The 13683-nt window shown below is 48.1% G+C and overlaps 2 protein-coding genes across 4 annotated transcripts in view; both read right to left on the reverse strand.

Moving 5' to 3' along the window:
- Positions 1 to 34, reverse strand: part of CRY2 (cryptochrome circadian regulator 2) — a 37556-nt gene extending 37522 nt beyond the window's left edge. The window contains 1 exon segment of the mRNA XM_045014758.1: positions 1 to 34. Within this exon segment, the coding sequence (XP_044870693.1) occupies positions 1 to 34 (34 nt within the window).
- Positions 35 to 1415: 1381 nt separating this feature from the next.
- SLC35C1 (solute carrier family 35 member C1) overlaps positions 1416 to 13683 on the reverse strand; it is a 43679-nt gene continuing 31411 nt past the window's right edge. The window contains exons 2-4 of one of the 3 annotated variants that reach the window (XM_045016842.1): positions 5718 to 5934; positions 4808 to 5349; positions 1416 to 4071 (exon numbers count right to left, since the gene is read on the reverse strand). In XM_045016842.1, the coding sequence (XP_044872777.1) occupies positions 3512 to 4071; positions 4808 to 5318 (1071 nt within the window). In that variant the 5' untranslated portion in view covers positions 5319 to 5349; positions 5718 to 5934 and the 3' untranslated portion in view covers positions 1416 to 3511. Of the gene's footprint in view, positions 4072 to 4807; positions 5558 to 5717; positions 5947 to 13683 lie in introns of those variants that run through there. The other 2 variants (XM_045016843.1, XM_045016841.1) reach the window with 2 other exon arrangements.

Raw genomic sequence — 13683 nt, forward strand, 5'->3', positions numbered from 1 at the left:
GCCCACCGCGTCCGTCATTGCCCGGGGAGTCCATTGGGCAAAGCCTCAGCGGCACGTTCCTGCCGCGTGCCGAGGGGGCGGGGCTGCGGCGAGTCGGAGGTCGCGCCGACGGGTCCGGACGAAGAGGGCCATGGGGGGCGGGGCATAAGGGGGGCGGGGCCCCCAGGCGTCATTAACCGTCTGGGCCCAGAGAACCCCGCGGCGCCCCGTGACTTCCGCAGCCCGGTCCCGGCTGCACGAGCCCCGAGCCTGCGCCCCTCCTCTCAGCGCCGTTTACACTGCAGGATCCTCCAGTCCCGGAGCAGCGCCTCGGCGCCGCTCCGCGAGACTCCGCACCTTCCTAGCCCCCCCGCCGCCCCCCCATGAGATTTACACAGCGCCCCGCACTGGGAATCGTGGGTAGCTGCCTCCAGGGTTGAAGTTTTCGAGCTAATCTCAAGGACTGATTTATTTATTTTTTTAAGATACGATTCAACCCTGTTCACGTGACTTCAGGGTCAGGGGCTTTGAGAAAAAGACTCTCACAAGTCTGATCTTAAAATCACGAGAGTTGGCAACACTATCTGATTTGCCTCCCATCCTCCTCGGTGATCTGTGTGAGCGGCGCTAATAACGTATAGCTGCACCCATGACTTCTGGGAAATCCAGCTGAGACACACAGCTGCCTAGAGCCAAAAGGGTTAATCAGGCTGAGAAATCCTTCTCCTAGCACAGTGATTTTCAACCTTTTTTTATTTGCAGACCCCTAAAAAATTTCAAACGCAGGTGCAGACCCCTTTGGAAATCTTAGGCATAAGACTACAGGTTGAAAACCACTGTCCTATGAATCCCAAGGAAATTGATCCAATGATGCATAGAGAGCAAGTACGGAGGATGCAGATGATGGGGGATTCCCAATGCAGCACTCTTAAGGAGGACAGAATATCAGCTCAGTGACTGCACAACCGCTATTATCTGAGGCACTCAGGGAGCACCCAGAATCTGTTTGGTGACATGGTGCTGGTTGCTTGAGACTATAAACTACCAGAACAATTCCTTCAGTCCAGCAAAACACAGGAGTGAGTCCTATCCATACACACAGCAGCGAATATGCATGGAGGGAGATGGGTAATGTCCTTCATGCAGCCACATCTGAGCTCAGTGTTGAAAATCTCAGACATTCCAGACCACATCATTTAACAAACATGAAACTATGGCTCTCAGAAAGTGATTACAGGCCAACAAGTCTGAGGGGAGAGGCTACAATGACAATTCAGTGTCAGGTTCAATGACAGGCAATAGTGAAAGGCCAGGACTGCTACCATGCTGAAGCAAGTAGAAGGAATTTAGGGTCTCCCCGTGTGCTAGGAGCACTGCAGAAACCACTATTATCTTGCACACTTTGCCAGCTCTGCAGACCAAAACAGTCCCCAAGGTTCCAATCCACACTTTTATTAAACAAGTTTGACAATCACAGGTCGGTGTTTGCAACCTAAAATTTATCCCAGTAGAAAAAATAACAGAGACCATGGGAAAAAATCCATCCTCCTACCAAAAAAAGTGGCCTTCAATGAGGCAAATGTGATTCAGAACTCCAGTGAGGTGAATTGGAATCAGGAACAATTCACCCAGCAAGAGTGGGAGTGGAAGAAAGAGAGAGGAAAAAAATGTCCTACTGCTTTCATAATAGTGGCCTGGTACTCTTTGGGACTTGTTAGTGCACTGTGGGATAGATCACACCAGCTCCCACCATACCCCACTTTAGGAATCCTCGGAAGGTGAAGGAGCTCAGAGGTTAGATATTTACTAGGGAGGAAGAATCGATGTCTGTGAATCAAGACGAGAAGAAGGTAGCTCTTCTGTAGCCACAATGGCACTTGAATGAGACGGTAGGGCACAGAGGTTTCTGTGCTAATCAGACTCTTAAGTGGGAGCCTGGATATGAATTCAGCCCAACTGCATTCATCCCTGATCTGGGATTTCTTAGTAAAAGAGTTGCAACTTCCCAGTAAGTTCTTGATGCAGCTGAATTATGGCATTTTCCATGTTCAAGTGTCAATTTTCACGCAGTGGGCACCCCTTCTAGTGAGGATCACCGAGTAAGGCAACCATCTGGGGCAGAGAGAAATTCACCCTGAAACTTGCCTAATTACGAGAGCATTATTGCCAGAAAGGCAACTCTACCCCTAATACAGAAGGCTAATGAGAAATGTCTTGAATTCCCCAATTCATTATTATGGGGTACTCACCCCAGAACAGCAGATGGTTCAAAAAGCCATAAAAAGAGAGAGCCAGCTACTCTTTCACCAAGGCAGAGTCCCAGGTACCCAGTAAAGGAAGGAACCAGCAATATGTGAAAGGGCCATCACCATCCCCCTGCCCAACACAAGGAATGTTGCTAGCTTTTGGAAGTGGGATAAAAATTCTGTCCCATCCTTTTAGTCATTTATTGGACAAGCAAACCCTTGGGTGTGGGAGTAAAACAGAGTTAACATACAACCTTGAAGGATCCACGCCAAGAAATACTGACTCCTTGGACAGGCAATTTAGAGGCCTCAGAACTGTTGGTGAGGGGATTTCCAAGTGTATATTGCAATGGGGTAGGAACAGGAAGAACATCCATTTTCATTTATAATTAAGGCTAGATTATGTCACAGAGGTCACAGAAGTCACAGATTCAGTGACTTCCAGAGACCTCTATGACATTTTCTGCCTCAGCCCGGGGTAGTGGGGCCAGAGCTATCAGCTGCTGTTCCCACTCTCCCCCACAGCCCTCAGCTGCTGTGGGAGGGACACAGCCCCCAGGTGGTGGGTGCTGTACCCCCCCCCCCCATGCGCAGCAGTGCTCTGGCTTTCATTCTCCCCCACCTTTACCCAGGCTTCAGTCATCCCCTGTCAGCCTTCTCTGCCCTCCCATTATTTTTAGTAAAAGTCAGACAGGTCATGGGTTTCCGTAAATTCGTGTTTACTGCCCACAACCTGTCTGTGACTTTTACTAAAAATAACTGTGACAAAATCTTAACCTTACTTATAATAGGAGGAAGGAGTAGCCTGGAAAGTCTGGCTACCTGCTCCTCCCCTACATTTAGGTGCAAGATCTTACCACTTAAATTTGTGGCTAATCTAGAAGTAGCCATTATCTGTCCCCAGACACACACACCTCATGCCCTTTTCCCGCTCCATCACCAGGGGAGCAGTTGGGTGTCCATATAGTGTTTAAATGGTAGCAGCAGTTTAAAAAAGCCCCAGTACTGACAGAAGGTCCCCCTAATACACCCTCGTTCCATCAACAAATGCCCTCTCCTATTCAAGAAATGGTGAAATCCAAAGGAAGTAATATTCTCCTCCCCTCCATCACAATTTTAGTAAACACACTGTATACACGGGACGTCTTTGGCTTCACTTTCGACACCCCTTTCTGTGCATTGCATAATTCAATGTTTTCCTGCCCTGAAGGTTCCTGATCCTGGCTTCTTTCCCATTGAAGCTCCACTCCATAGGGGCAGCAGCAGAAGTGCAGACAGGAGCTAGCCTAGACGCCAGTCTCATTTTTCTCGCCTGTTTTTGGAGTGGATTCCTCCTGTGCCTTCTTCATCTCCAGCCCTTTTACCCATGTGTAGGCAAAGGAGCCTCCTAGAACCATCATGTTGCTCGTCCACCATAGGAAGCTTTTGGTCTCCTCATAGTAGCAGACAGCCAGCACTGTCTGGGCACAGGCCTTGGCCGTCCCAGACACATTGTGGGTGAGTGGGCTGGTGAACTTGATCTGGAGTCCCGTCACATAACCGATTGCAAAGCCAAGTACTCCTCCCAGGGTCATCATGCCCCAGAAACCAGGGTTCCCCAGCTTGTCGAAATGGTAGAGGGTGTGGAACTCACCGAGCAGCAGCATGAGGGGCAAGAATAGGACACAGGCATTCATATTGTTGTAGAAGGTCAGGCGCCAGATGCTGCCATCCACGGCAGGCAGCACTTTCTTGGTGTAGATGGCATTGAGTGAGACACAGAGACTTGCCAGGATCCCAAAGATTATGCCAGCCCATGACAGAGTGCCCTCTGCTCCCTCTTGGTCTATGCCCAGCCAGAATCCACCTGCAACCATACAGAATTAGTGACATACTGACAGGGAATTAGGGACACCAGAGATTCAAACACTACACACACTCCCTTAAAAAAATCCATTGCTAGTTGCTTTTTAAATGGGTCTGTGACTCTCTCTCCCCTCCACCTTACATGGAGGAACATGACCTGAATGCAGCACCAAGGTAAAGATTCTCCTCTTTGGTTTTTTTTGTTTTGTTTTTATAATCTTTACGATCTCAAGAATGTCAAATCTTGTCTTCCCTAGTTTGGTTTGAGGATACGTATTATGAGGTCTCATAAAAGGTTTATTTAGTCATTGGAATAAGATAGAGGTGTTTTAACGCTTAAGAACTGAAAACTCCCTAAGAACTAAACCAGTCTAACAAAAAATTCTATCAGTTGCTCAACTTTCACTCTCTTGGCTCCAGGGTTGTCATTATTTCTCTACTTTTCCAGTTACTAGAGAGTCTTCCAGCCTAGAGAGTCCAAATGTCTAAAGTTAAAAAAAAAAAGGAGGGGGGGCATACTTTACTAGACAAACAAAAAACAAAACAAACATCTCCAAAAACCTCCCAGGGTCTTTTTCTCCTCCATAAATGGGGGGGGGGGAAGGGGGAGGAGGAAAGGTATAAGCTCAACTATTTTTCCTTTGAAAGGTCACCTTTGAAGTTCATCCACTTTTGAGCTGTTGCAAGACATCAAACTGGACACACAGGTATAGCCAGACTCAACAGGCGCTACTCACCTATAATGACCCCACAGGCTATCAGGGCATACAGGGAAGTGGTTTGCTTGAGGAGCAGGTAGGAGAGCAGGACATTGAAGACAGTGGTGAGCGAGCGCCCCACATTGTAGAAGGCCACGCCAACGTATTTGAGGCACAGGTTGTTGAAGGTGATCATGCTGATGAAGACCACAGAGAGGGGCAGGATGCTGCGGGACACCTTGAGGTCCATGCGGATGGAGGGGAAGTCCAGGTAGCCCAGTGGACAGCAGGAGGCCAGCAGGCTGAGGGCCTTGCAGAAGAAGACGGTGACAGCACACTGATAGAAGGTGACAAAGAGCGGGGTGTCGAGGCGCAGCGAGGGGCTGTCCAGGAGGTACTTGTTGAGGAAGACCATGGTGATGGAGATGAACCAGTAGAGAGAGACTACCAAGGCGATCTGGAGAGCCTTCAACAGGAAGGGGGTCTCCCTGCTGCCGCTGCCACCCTCCTCCTGCTGCAGCAGGGGGTCGGAGGAGCCACTCAGAGCCATCCTGAGGATCCCAGAGCGCTTCAGCTGCGTCCTGTTCATGACAGAGGTGCACGGGGGGGGAAGCAGGGGTCAGTCAGGCAGCGCGGGATCCCGGCGCGGAGAGGGGCAGCCCCCGTGCGCTGCTGGGACCGAGTGCGCCCCAGTGCGCGGCAGCGCAGCGGAGACACCCCGTGCAGCGCGAGGTCGCGCAGCCGGAGGCTGGAGCCAGGGACCCGGCTGGAGCCGCCGCACTCACTTCCTCACCCGCCCCAGCGCTCGGCTCCGCCCACACAGACGCAGCGCCTTGGTAATAGCTTAAAGGGGACGTGTCCTGCCAGAGCCAGGTCCCTGTCTCAGACACCCACCGCCCTTCCCAGGCTCCCGGTCCCGCAGCCCCCCGCACTCCGAGCTGTCGCTCACCTTCCTCCTGTGCAGGGGGCTCCTGTTCCTCCGCCTCCTCCTCCTGCTGCTGCTGCTGCTACCTGGCTTTCCGGAGCGCTGTCGCTTCCTGGTCCTGCACCCGCAGCCCCGCCTGCTAGCCTGGGGCCTTTTATTCACGCCTCCCGGACATTAGGTGTCAAACTCCCGTTCGCTTGCCTCATCGCCGCTGCCCGCCTCCTCCCTCCCTTGGGGACACCTACAACAAGAGCAGCGTCTCATGCACCTGCCCAAGGCCACATTAACGTGTGGGCCGCAAACACGACAAGGGCAAGGAAAGCCCTTTCCAGCGGGATTTTGGGCCAATCCTGAGCGTGACCTTTAAACCCAAACAAGAACATTTCCACTGAAATAATACAAAAATTCTGAGCACAATCTAGCTAATGTTTAAGAAGCATTAGGAAAGGGACAGAAAGTAAGACAGAAAACATCACAATCCCACTACAAAAATCCCTGGGTGCAATCACACTGTACTGTGGCCAGTTCTGCTTGCCCCATCTCAAAAAGGGTATAGCACAGGGCTGGGCAAACTACTGGCCTGCGAGCCGTTTTAAGCCGGCCCCTGTTCCGGTGCGCCGGCTGGTGCACCGGGTTGGGGCCACACCATGCTGCTCAGCCCTGGTCCGACTGGGGTGCTGGGTTGGGGCCGCACCATGCGGCTTGGCCCCGCTCCAGCGCTCCAGATAGGGCAGGCCACTGCTTCCAAGAGCCACTTGAGGTAAGTGCTACTTGGAACCTGCACCCCTTGAGCCTCTCCCCATGCCCCAACCCTCTGCCCCAGCCCTGATCCTGCTCCCACTCTCCAAACCCCTCAATCCCAGCCAGGAGCATCTTCCTGCACCCCAGACTCCTCATCCCCAGCCCCACCCCATAGCCCACACCCCCAGCCGGAACCTGCACCTCTTCCCTCACCCCTGCCCCAGCCCGGATCCCTCTCCTGCCCTCTGAACCCCTTGGTCCAAGTCCAGAGCACCCTCCTACACTCCAAACTGCTGATCCCCAGCCCCACCCCCACTCCCACCCCAGAGCCCACACCCCCTCCCACACCCCAAACACAATTTTGTGAGTATTCATGGCCCGCCATACAATTTCTATTCCCTGATGTGGCCCTCAGGCCAAAAAGTTTGTCCACCCCTGGTATAGCGGAACTGGAAGAGGTTCAGAGAAGGGCAACAGAGCTCTCATCAAGGGTATGAAATGGCTTTCCTATGCAGAGACTAAAAAGATTAGGACTGTTCAGTTTAGAAAAGAGATGATGAAGGGGGGAATATGATAGAGCTCTGTAAAATCATGAATGGTGTGGAAAAGGTGAATGGCGAGATTACCCTTTCCTACAATACAAAAAGCAGTGGTCACCTAATGAAATTAATAGGCAGCAGGTTTAATACATAGAAGAAGAAGTACTTCTTTACACAGTGCACAATTAACCTATGGAACTCATTGCCTTGTGATGGCCAAAAGTATAACAGGGTTCAAAAAAGAACTAGATAAGTTCATGGAGGATAGGTCCATCAATGGCTATTAGCCAAGATGGTCAGAGATGCAAACCCATGCTTGGGACAACCCTAAACATCTGACTGCTAGAAGCCAGGAGGTGGATCCCTCCAATTGCCCTGTTCTGTAGACTCCCCCTGAAGCCCTGGTACTGCCACTGTCAGAGACAGAATACTGATAGGGTTGCCAATTTTGGTTGGACATATTCCTGTAGGTTTCATCACATGGCATAATCTTTAATTCCTGGAGACATCTGGACAACCCTGGAGGGTTGGCAACCCTAGATACTGGGTTAGATGGACCATTGATCTGATCCAATATGGCAGTTCTTATGTTCGAATGTTTGTAAAATATCTTACTCCTGGTGGAATTCTGCAACAAAAAAATTAAAAATTATGCACACTGTTGTAGGAGCAGCAGGGTCTGGCTCGAGCCTGTGTAAAAAGTGGTAGGCTAGCCACCCACTGCAGGGTGAAAAGGATGCCACTGTTGAGTGTCGGTGTGGGGAAAGGGAGAGAATTAGGTGTAAATCCCCTGGTGCCCCCCTGATGGTCTCTTGGGTGGGTCTGGCTTGAGCCTGTGTAAAAAGTGGCTTTCCCTCTTCCCCTGGAATGCTTGTGGGGTGAATAGGCTGGTTGAACAGCTGGAAGCTCAGAAGAGCTCCCAGGTAGACAAGGTGTCTGTGACTCTAATTAGGCAGCGCTCACACACCCAATTGCACCACCCTGTCCCTATGTGGCTCTGTACCCCCCTCCCCTGTCCCCATATGTCTCTGTGCCCCCACCCAGGCACTCCCCTGTCCCTATGTGGCTCTGTACCCCATCCCGGTCCCCATGTGGGTCTGTGTCCCCACTCAGCCACCACCCAGTCCCTAGGTGTCCCTGTACCCCACCCTCTGTCACCATGTGTCTCTGTGACCCCACTCAGCCACTGCCCTGTCCCTATGTAGCTCTGAAACCCCGCCCCCACCACCGTGTGGCCCTGTACTTCCCTCCCCCCTGTGGCCCTGTGCCTCCATTCCCATTCAGCCCCTGCCCCAGTCTATCTTCCCCAACTAACCCTTATGAGCCCCTGTCTGACCCTCACCCCCAGCATGCCACGCTGTTTGTCTCCCCACAGCCCTGTACCCTGACCTGGCCGGACAGGCGCTGTGAAGAAGGCAGGCTCTTTCTCTACCCTAGCTGTCCTGGAGTTGCTGATGCTGTGTTCTAGTTCCACAGCGCCCTCTGGTGGGCAAAAAATGGAACTGCAGCAACATCTAAGCAAAAGCTTTTTTCTGCCCAAAAACTAAAAAATATGCACAGTTCATTAATTATGCACACGTGCAGTAATGCAAAATTCCCCCAGGAGTAATATCTGCTTGAAGGAGCCTGTTAGACCTACCTTCTCCATTCCCCCACCACGAGAGTGCTATGGCTACCCTTTGACAGCTGTTGGTTGCCTGCCATGGTAATCTGCAAGATCCTGCAATTGGAACTGCACAGGTAATGGTCACACAGGAGGATCTGATTACAGGATCAGTGCTAAAACCATTCTAGAAACTGGGCTCCTCTCAGCTACAATAAACCTCATTATTATTACTGTTACATTGTGCTTTGCCTGGCAATCAGGTAGCATGGGTAAGGCAGAGTGACTCCTGTACATTTTTAGTGTCCCATGGGAATGGTGTGACTCATTTTGCAGCTTGGCTCCACTGACAGAGCAGCAACTTTGCTCTGACTGGCATCAAACTAAACTAAAAGAAGCTTTTCTCCTGGCCTGCTCTGATGAGTCAGGTTTGCCATGTGATGCTAGAGAACAGAACAGAAAAACAGCAGTGTCTCCACAGGGATACACTGTAGGGGCTGTACCAATCATTCCCAAGCACTACTGCAACAGAAAAAATAATAATCTGTTTTCTCTGTAGAGAATGCTAGTGCCCAGACAAGAGCCTCTGTGCTTCTGGTCCTGCTTTGGCTGTTGGAGAGGGAGAAACAAATAGCCCCTTCCCCTCTCCCCATTATTGCTGTAGGAAGATATTACAGCAAAGGTATCAAACTCCTATGGAGAGGGCTGAATTCTATTTCTAATTAGGGGCAGCCCTTACATACTCCCTTCAATCTACTGGGGAACTCCCATGGACATCAATGGGAGGTTTGCACAAAGATCAATGGTCAAATATGACTCGCATCTACTAATTAAACATGTTGTTATTATTTCTTCAGACCTTATTGGCACATTCAGCATTGATCCTGAAAGCTGTTTCATCTTCAGGATACTTGCGGTTTCTGCTCTTCGTTGTTCTTCTTTCTCTATTTAAAATGTCTTATTGTGAAAGATTTAAGAAGCTCGCTCTATTTAGTCTATTCAAGAGAAGCTTAAGAGGTGACTTGATCATGAGTTATCAGTATCTACATGGGAAAGAGATGTCTGATAATAGACAGCTCTTTAATCTAACAGAAAAAGGGACAGAAAGACCCAGTAATAGAATGCTGAAGCTAGACAAATTCAGAAGTAAGTTGTCAACTTCTAACAGTGAGGATAATTAATCATGTGAATGACTTAAAGGACATGACGAATTCTTCATCACTCAAAGTCTTTAAATCAAGCTGCGATGTCTTTCTAAAAGTATATGCTCTCGTTCAACCAGGTCTTGATGCAGGAATTACTATTGATGTTCTATGGCCAGTATAATGCAGAAAGATAAGACTAGATCAGGGGTAGGCAACCTATGGCACTCACACTGCCCGGGTCCTGGCCACTGGTCCGGGGGGCTCTGCATTTTAATTTAATTTTAAATGAAGCTTCTTAAATATTTTTAAAACCTTATTTATTTTACATACAACATTAGTTTAGTTATATATTATAGACTTATAGAAAGAGACCTTCTAAAAATGTTAAAATGTATTACTGGCATGCAAAACCTTAAATTAGAGTAAATAAATGAAGACTCGGCACACCATTTCTGAAAGGTTGCCGACCCCTGGACTAGATGATAGTTTCTTTGGGATTTAAAATCTAGAAATAGAACAGAGGACATCCTGTCATGGAACAGCCTACCTCTTCATTACACAGGTCACAGCATCACCATACTAATTTCCTGCTGCTGTTACTCATATCTTCTTGTCAACTGTTTGAAATGGGCCACCCTCATTACCACTACAAAAGTGATTTTTCCTTCCTTGGTATTCTACTGTTAATTGAATTGTCTCATTAGACTGACTGACTTGGTAAGGCAACTCGCATCTTTTCATGTACTATGTGTATTTATACCTGCTACTGTATTTTCCACTCCATGCATCTGATGAAGTGGGTTCTAGCCCATGAAAGCTTATGCCCAAATAAATTTGTTAGTCTCTAAGGTGCCACAAGGACTCCTCGTTGTTTTAGCATCAAGGAAGTAATTGATAGGGCGGATATTCCTGAAACAGGTGCCGCTGCCCTGACTCAACATCCTGTGCTATTCAGAGTCAATACAATCATGGCCCTGTGTAATCAATGATTCTGCAGGTGTGGATTTTGCTGCAGGCCACTCTTTGCTGCAGATTTGTAGGTCAAAAACTAAGCCTCATTTAAAAGAACAAGTTTCTAGTCTTTATAGTTGCATATAAAACCTTTCCAATTGAACTTTGGAACTTACACAGCAATATTTACCTGCGTCTGAGGCTAGCCTGAAAAGATAGTTCTGAGGGGTGTGAACTGTCCCATTCTTCTCAATGGTGTGTTAACTTTGAAATCTAACCACACAAGTGTTGTTGTCAACATTGTTAAATATTCCACTGCTAATAATTTTGACACCCAGCGATTGTGATTACCAGGGCCGGTGCAAGGATGTTTCGCGCCCTAGGTGAAACTTCCACCTTGCGCCCTCCCCCCCTCGTACCCCCTCCCTGAGACACCCCCGCAGCAGCTCCCCCCTCCACCCTGAGGCGCCCCCCTTGCGGTAGCTCCCCACCCACCACCCTTTGCCCTGAGGCACCCCCCTGCCCCAGCTCACCCCTGCTCCACGCACGAGCACCCCGAGCACGCTGTGGCTGCTTCTCTTCTCCCGCCTCCCAGGCTTGCGGCGCCTAAGCTGATTGGCGCTGCAAGTCTGGGAGGCGGGAGAGGTGAAGCAGCTCACCCCTGCCCCGCCTCCTCCCCGAGCACGCTGTGGCTGCTTCACTTCTCCTGCCTCTCAGGCTTGCGGTGCCAATCAGCTTAGGCGCCGCAAGCCTGGGAGGCGGGAGAAGTGAAGCGGCCACGGCGTGCTCGGGGAGGAGGCGGGGCAGGGGTGAGCTGGAGCAGTGAGCGGTTCCCCTGCGTGCCGCCCCCCCTTACTTGCTGCAGGGGGCGCTCCCCTGCCCCAGCTCCCTCTGCCTAAATGCCGGCAGCGACTGGGGCGGGCGAAGATCCGGCCGCTGCAGTCACTGCCAAAGAAAATGGCACCCCCCAAATCCTAGCGCCCTAGGCGACCACCTAGGTTGCCTCAATGGTTACACCGGCCCTGGTGATTACCCACAATCCCAAACTGCTTCCCCATGTACCAAATCCCAACTGTGCACTACTCATGAGCAAAAACCTCCAGCTTCCACCTGACAACTTCTAACAACAGTGATGCATTTTCAATACAGAGCTCTGCAGCATGTTGCAAACTGAAAATGTTGGGGCAGCATAAAATAAATTAAAATTAATATAAAATAGGGCTGTCAAGTGATTAAAAAAGTAATCATGATTAATTGTGCGATTAATCGCACTGTTAAACAATAAGAGAATACAATTTATTTAAATACTTTTTGATGTTTTCTACATTTATTGATTTCAATTACAACACAGAATACAAAGTGTACAGTGCTCACTTTATATTTATTTTTTATTACAAATATTTGCACTATAAAAAAGAAATAGTATATTTCAATTCACGTAATACAAGTACTGTAGTGCAATCTCTTTATAATGAAAGTTGAACTTAAAAATGTAGAACTATGTACAAAAAATAACTGCATAGTAAATAAAACAATGTAAAACTTTAGAACCTACAAGTCCACTGAGTCCTACTTCAGCTAATTGCTCAGACAAATAAGTTTGGTTACAATCTGCAGGAGATAATAATGCCCACATCTTGATTACAATGCCACCTGAAAGTGAGAACAGGCATTCACATGGCACTGTTGTAGCTGGCATCGCAAAATATTTATGTGCCAGATATGTCCCTTCATGCTTCAGCCACCATTCCAGAAGACGTGTCCATGCTGATGACGGGTTCTGCTTGCTAATGATCCAAAGCAGCGTGGAGGTTTTTAAGGTCAGGCTAGACAAAGCCCTGGCTGGGATGATTTAGTTGGGAATTGGTCCTGCCTTGAGCAGGGGGTTGGACTAGATGACCTCCTGAGGTCCCTTCCAACCCTGATATTCTATGATTCTATGGACTGATGCATATTCATTTTCATAATCTGAGTCAGATGTCACCAGCAGAAGGTTGGTTTTCTTTTTTGGTGGTTCAGGTTCTGTAGTTTCCGCATTGGAGTGTTGCTCTTTTAAGACATCTGAAAGCATTCTCTACACCTCATCCCTCAGATTTTGGAAGGCACTTCAGATTCTTAAACCTTGGGTCGAGTGCTGTATCTATCCTTAGAAATCTCACATTGGTACCATCTTTACATTTTGTCAAATCTGCTGTGAAAGTGTTCTTAAAACGAACATGTGCTGGGTCATCAACCGAGACTGCCATAACATGACATATGTGGCAGAATGCGGTAAAACAGAACAGGAGACATGCAATTCTTCCCCAAGGAGTTCAGTCACAAATTTAATTAACGCCTTCTTTTTTTTAACAAGCATCATCAGCATGGAAGCATGTCCTCTGGAATGGTGGCCAAAGCATGAAGGGGCATACGAGTATTTAGCATATCTGGCAACACCTGCTACAAAAGTGCCATGCGAATGCCTGTTCTCACTTTCAGGTGACATTGTAAATAAGAAGCAGTCAGCAGTATCGCCTGTAAATGTAAACTAACTTGTTTGTTTTAGCAATTGGCTGAACAAGAAGTAGGACTGAGTGGATTTGTAGGCTCTAAAGTTTTACATTGTTTTATTTTTGTTTGCAGTTATGTATAAAAAATCTACATTTGTAAATTATACTTTCACGATAAAGAGATTGCACTATATTACTTGTATAAGGTGAATTGAAAAATACTATTTCTTTTGTTTATCATTTTTACAGTGCAAATATTTGTAATAAAAATAATAATATAAAGTGAGCACTGTACACTTTGTAATCTGTGTTGTAATTGAAATCAATATATTTGAAAATCTAGAAAAACATCAAAAAATATTTAATAAATTTCAATGGGTATTCTATTGTTTAACAGTGAGATTAATCGCGATTAATTTTTTTAATCTCAGTTAATTTTTTTGAGTTAATCACGTGAGTTAACTGCGATTAATTGACAGTGCTAATATAAAACTAAATAAGGCACAGGCGATGTCAGTGAAT

Source organism: Mauremys mutica, chromosome 4, assembly GCF_020497125.1.
Source record: "Mauremys mutica isolate MM-2020 ecotype Southern chromosome 4, ASM2049712v1, whole genome shotgun sequence".
NCBI lineage: Eukaryota > Metazoa > Chordata > Testudines > Geoemydidae > Mauremys > Mauremys mutica.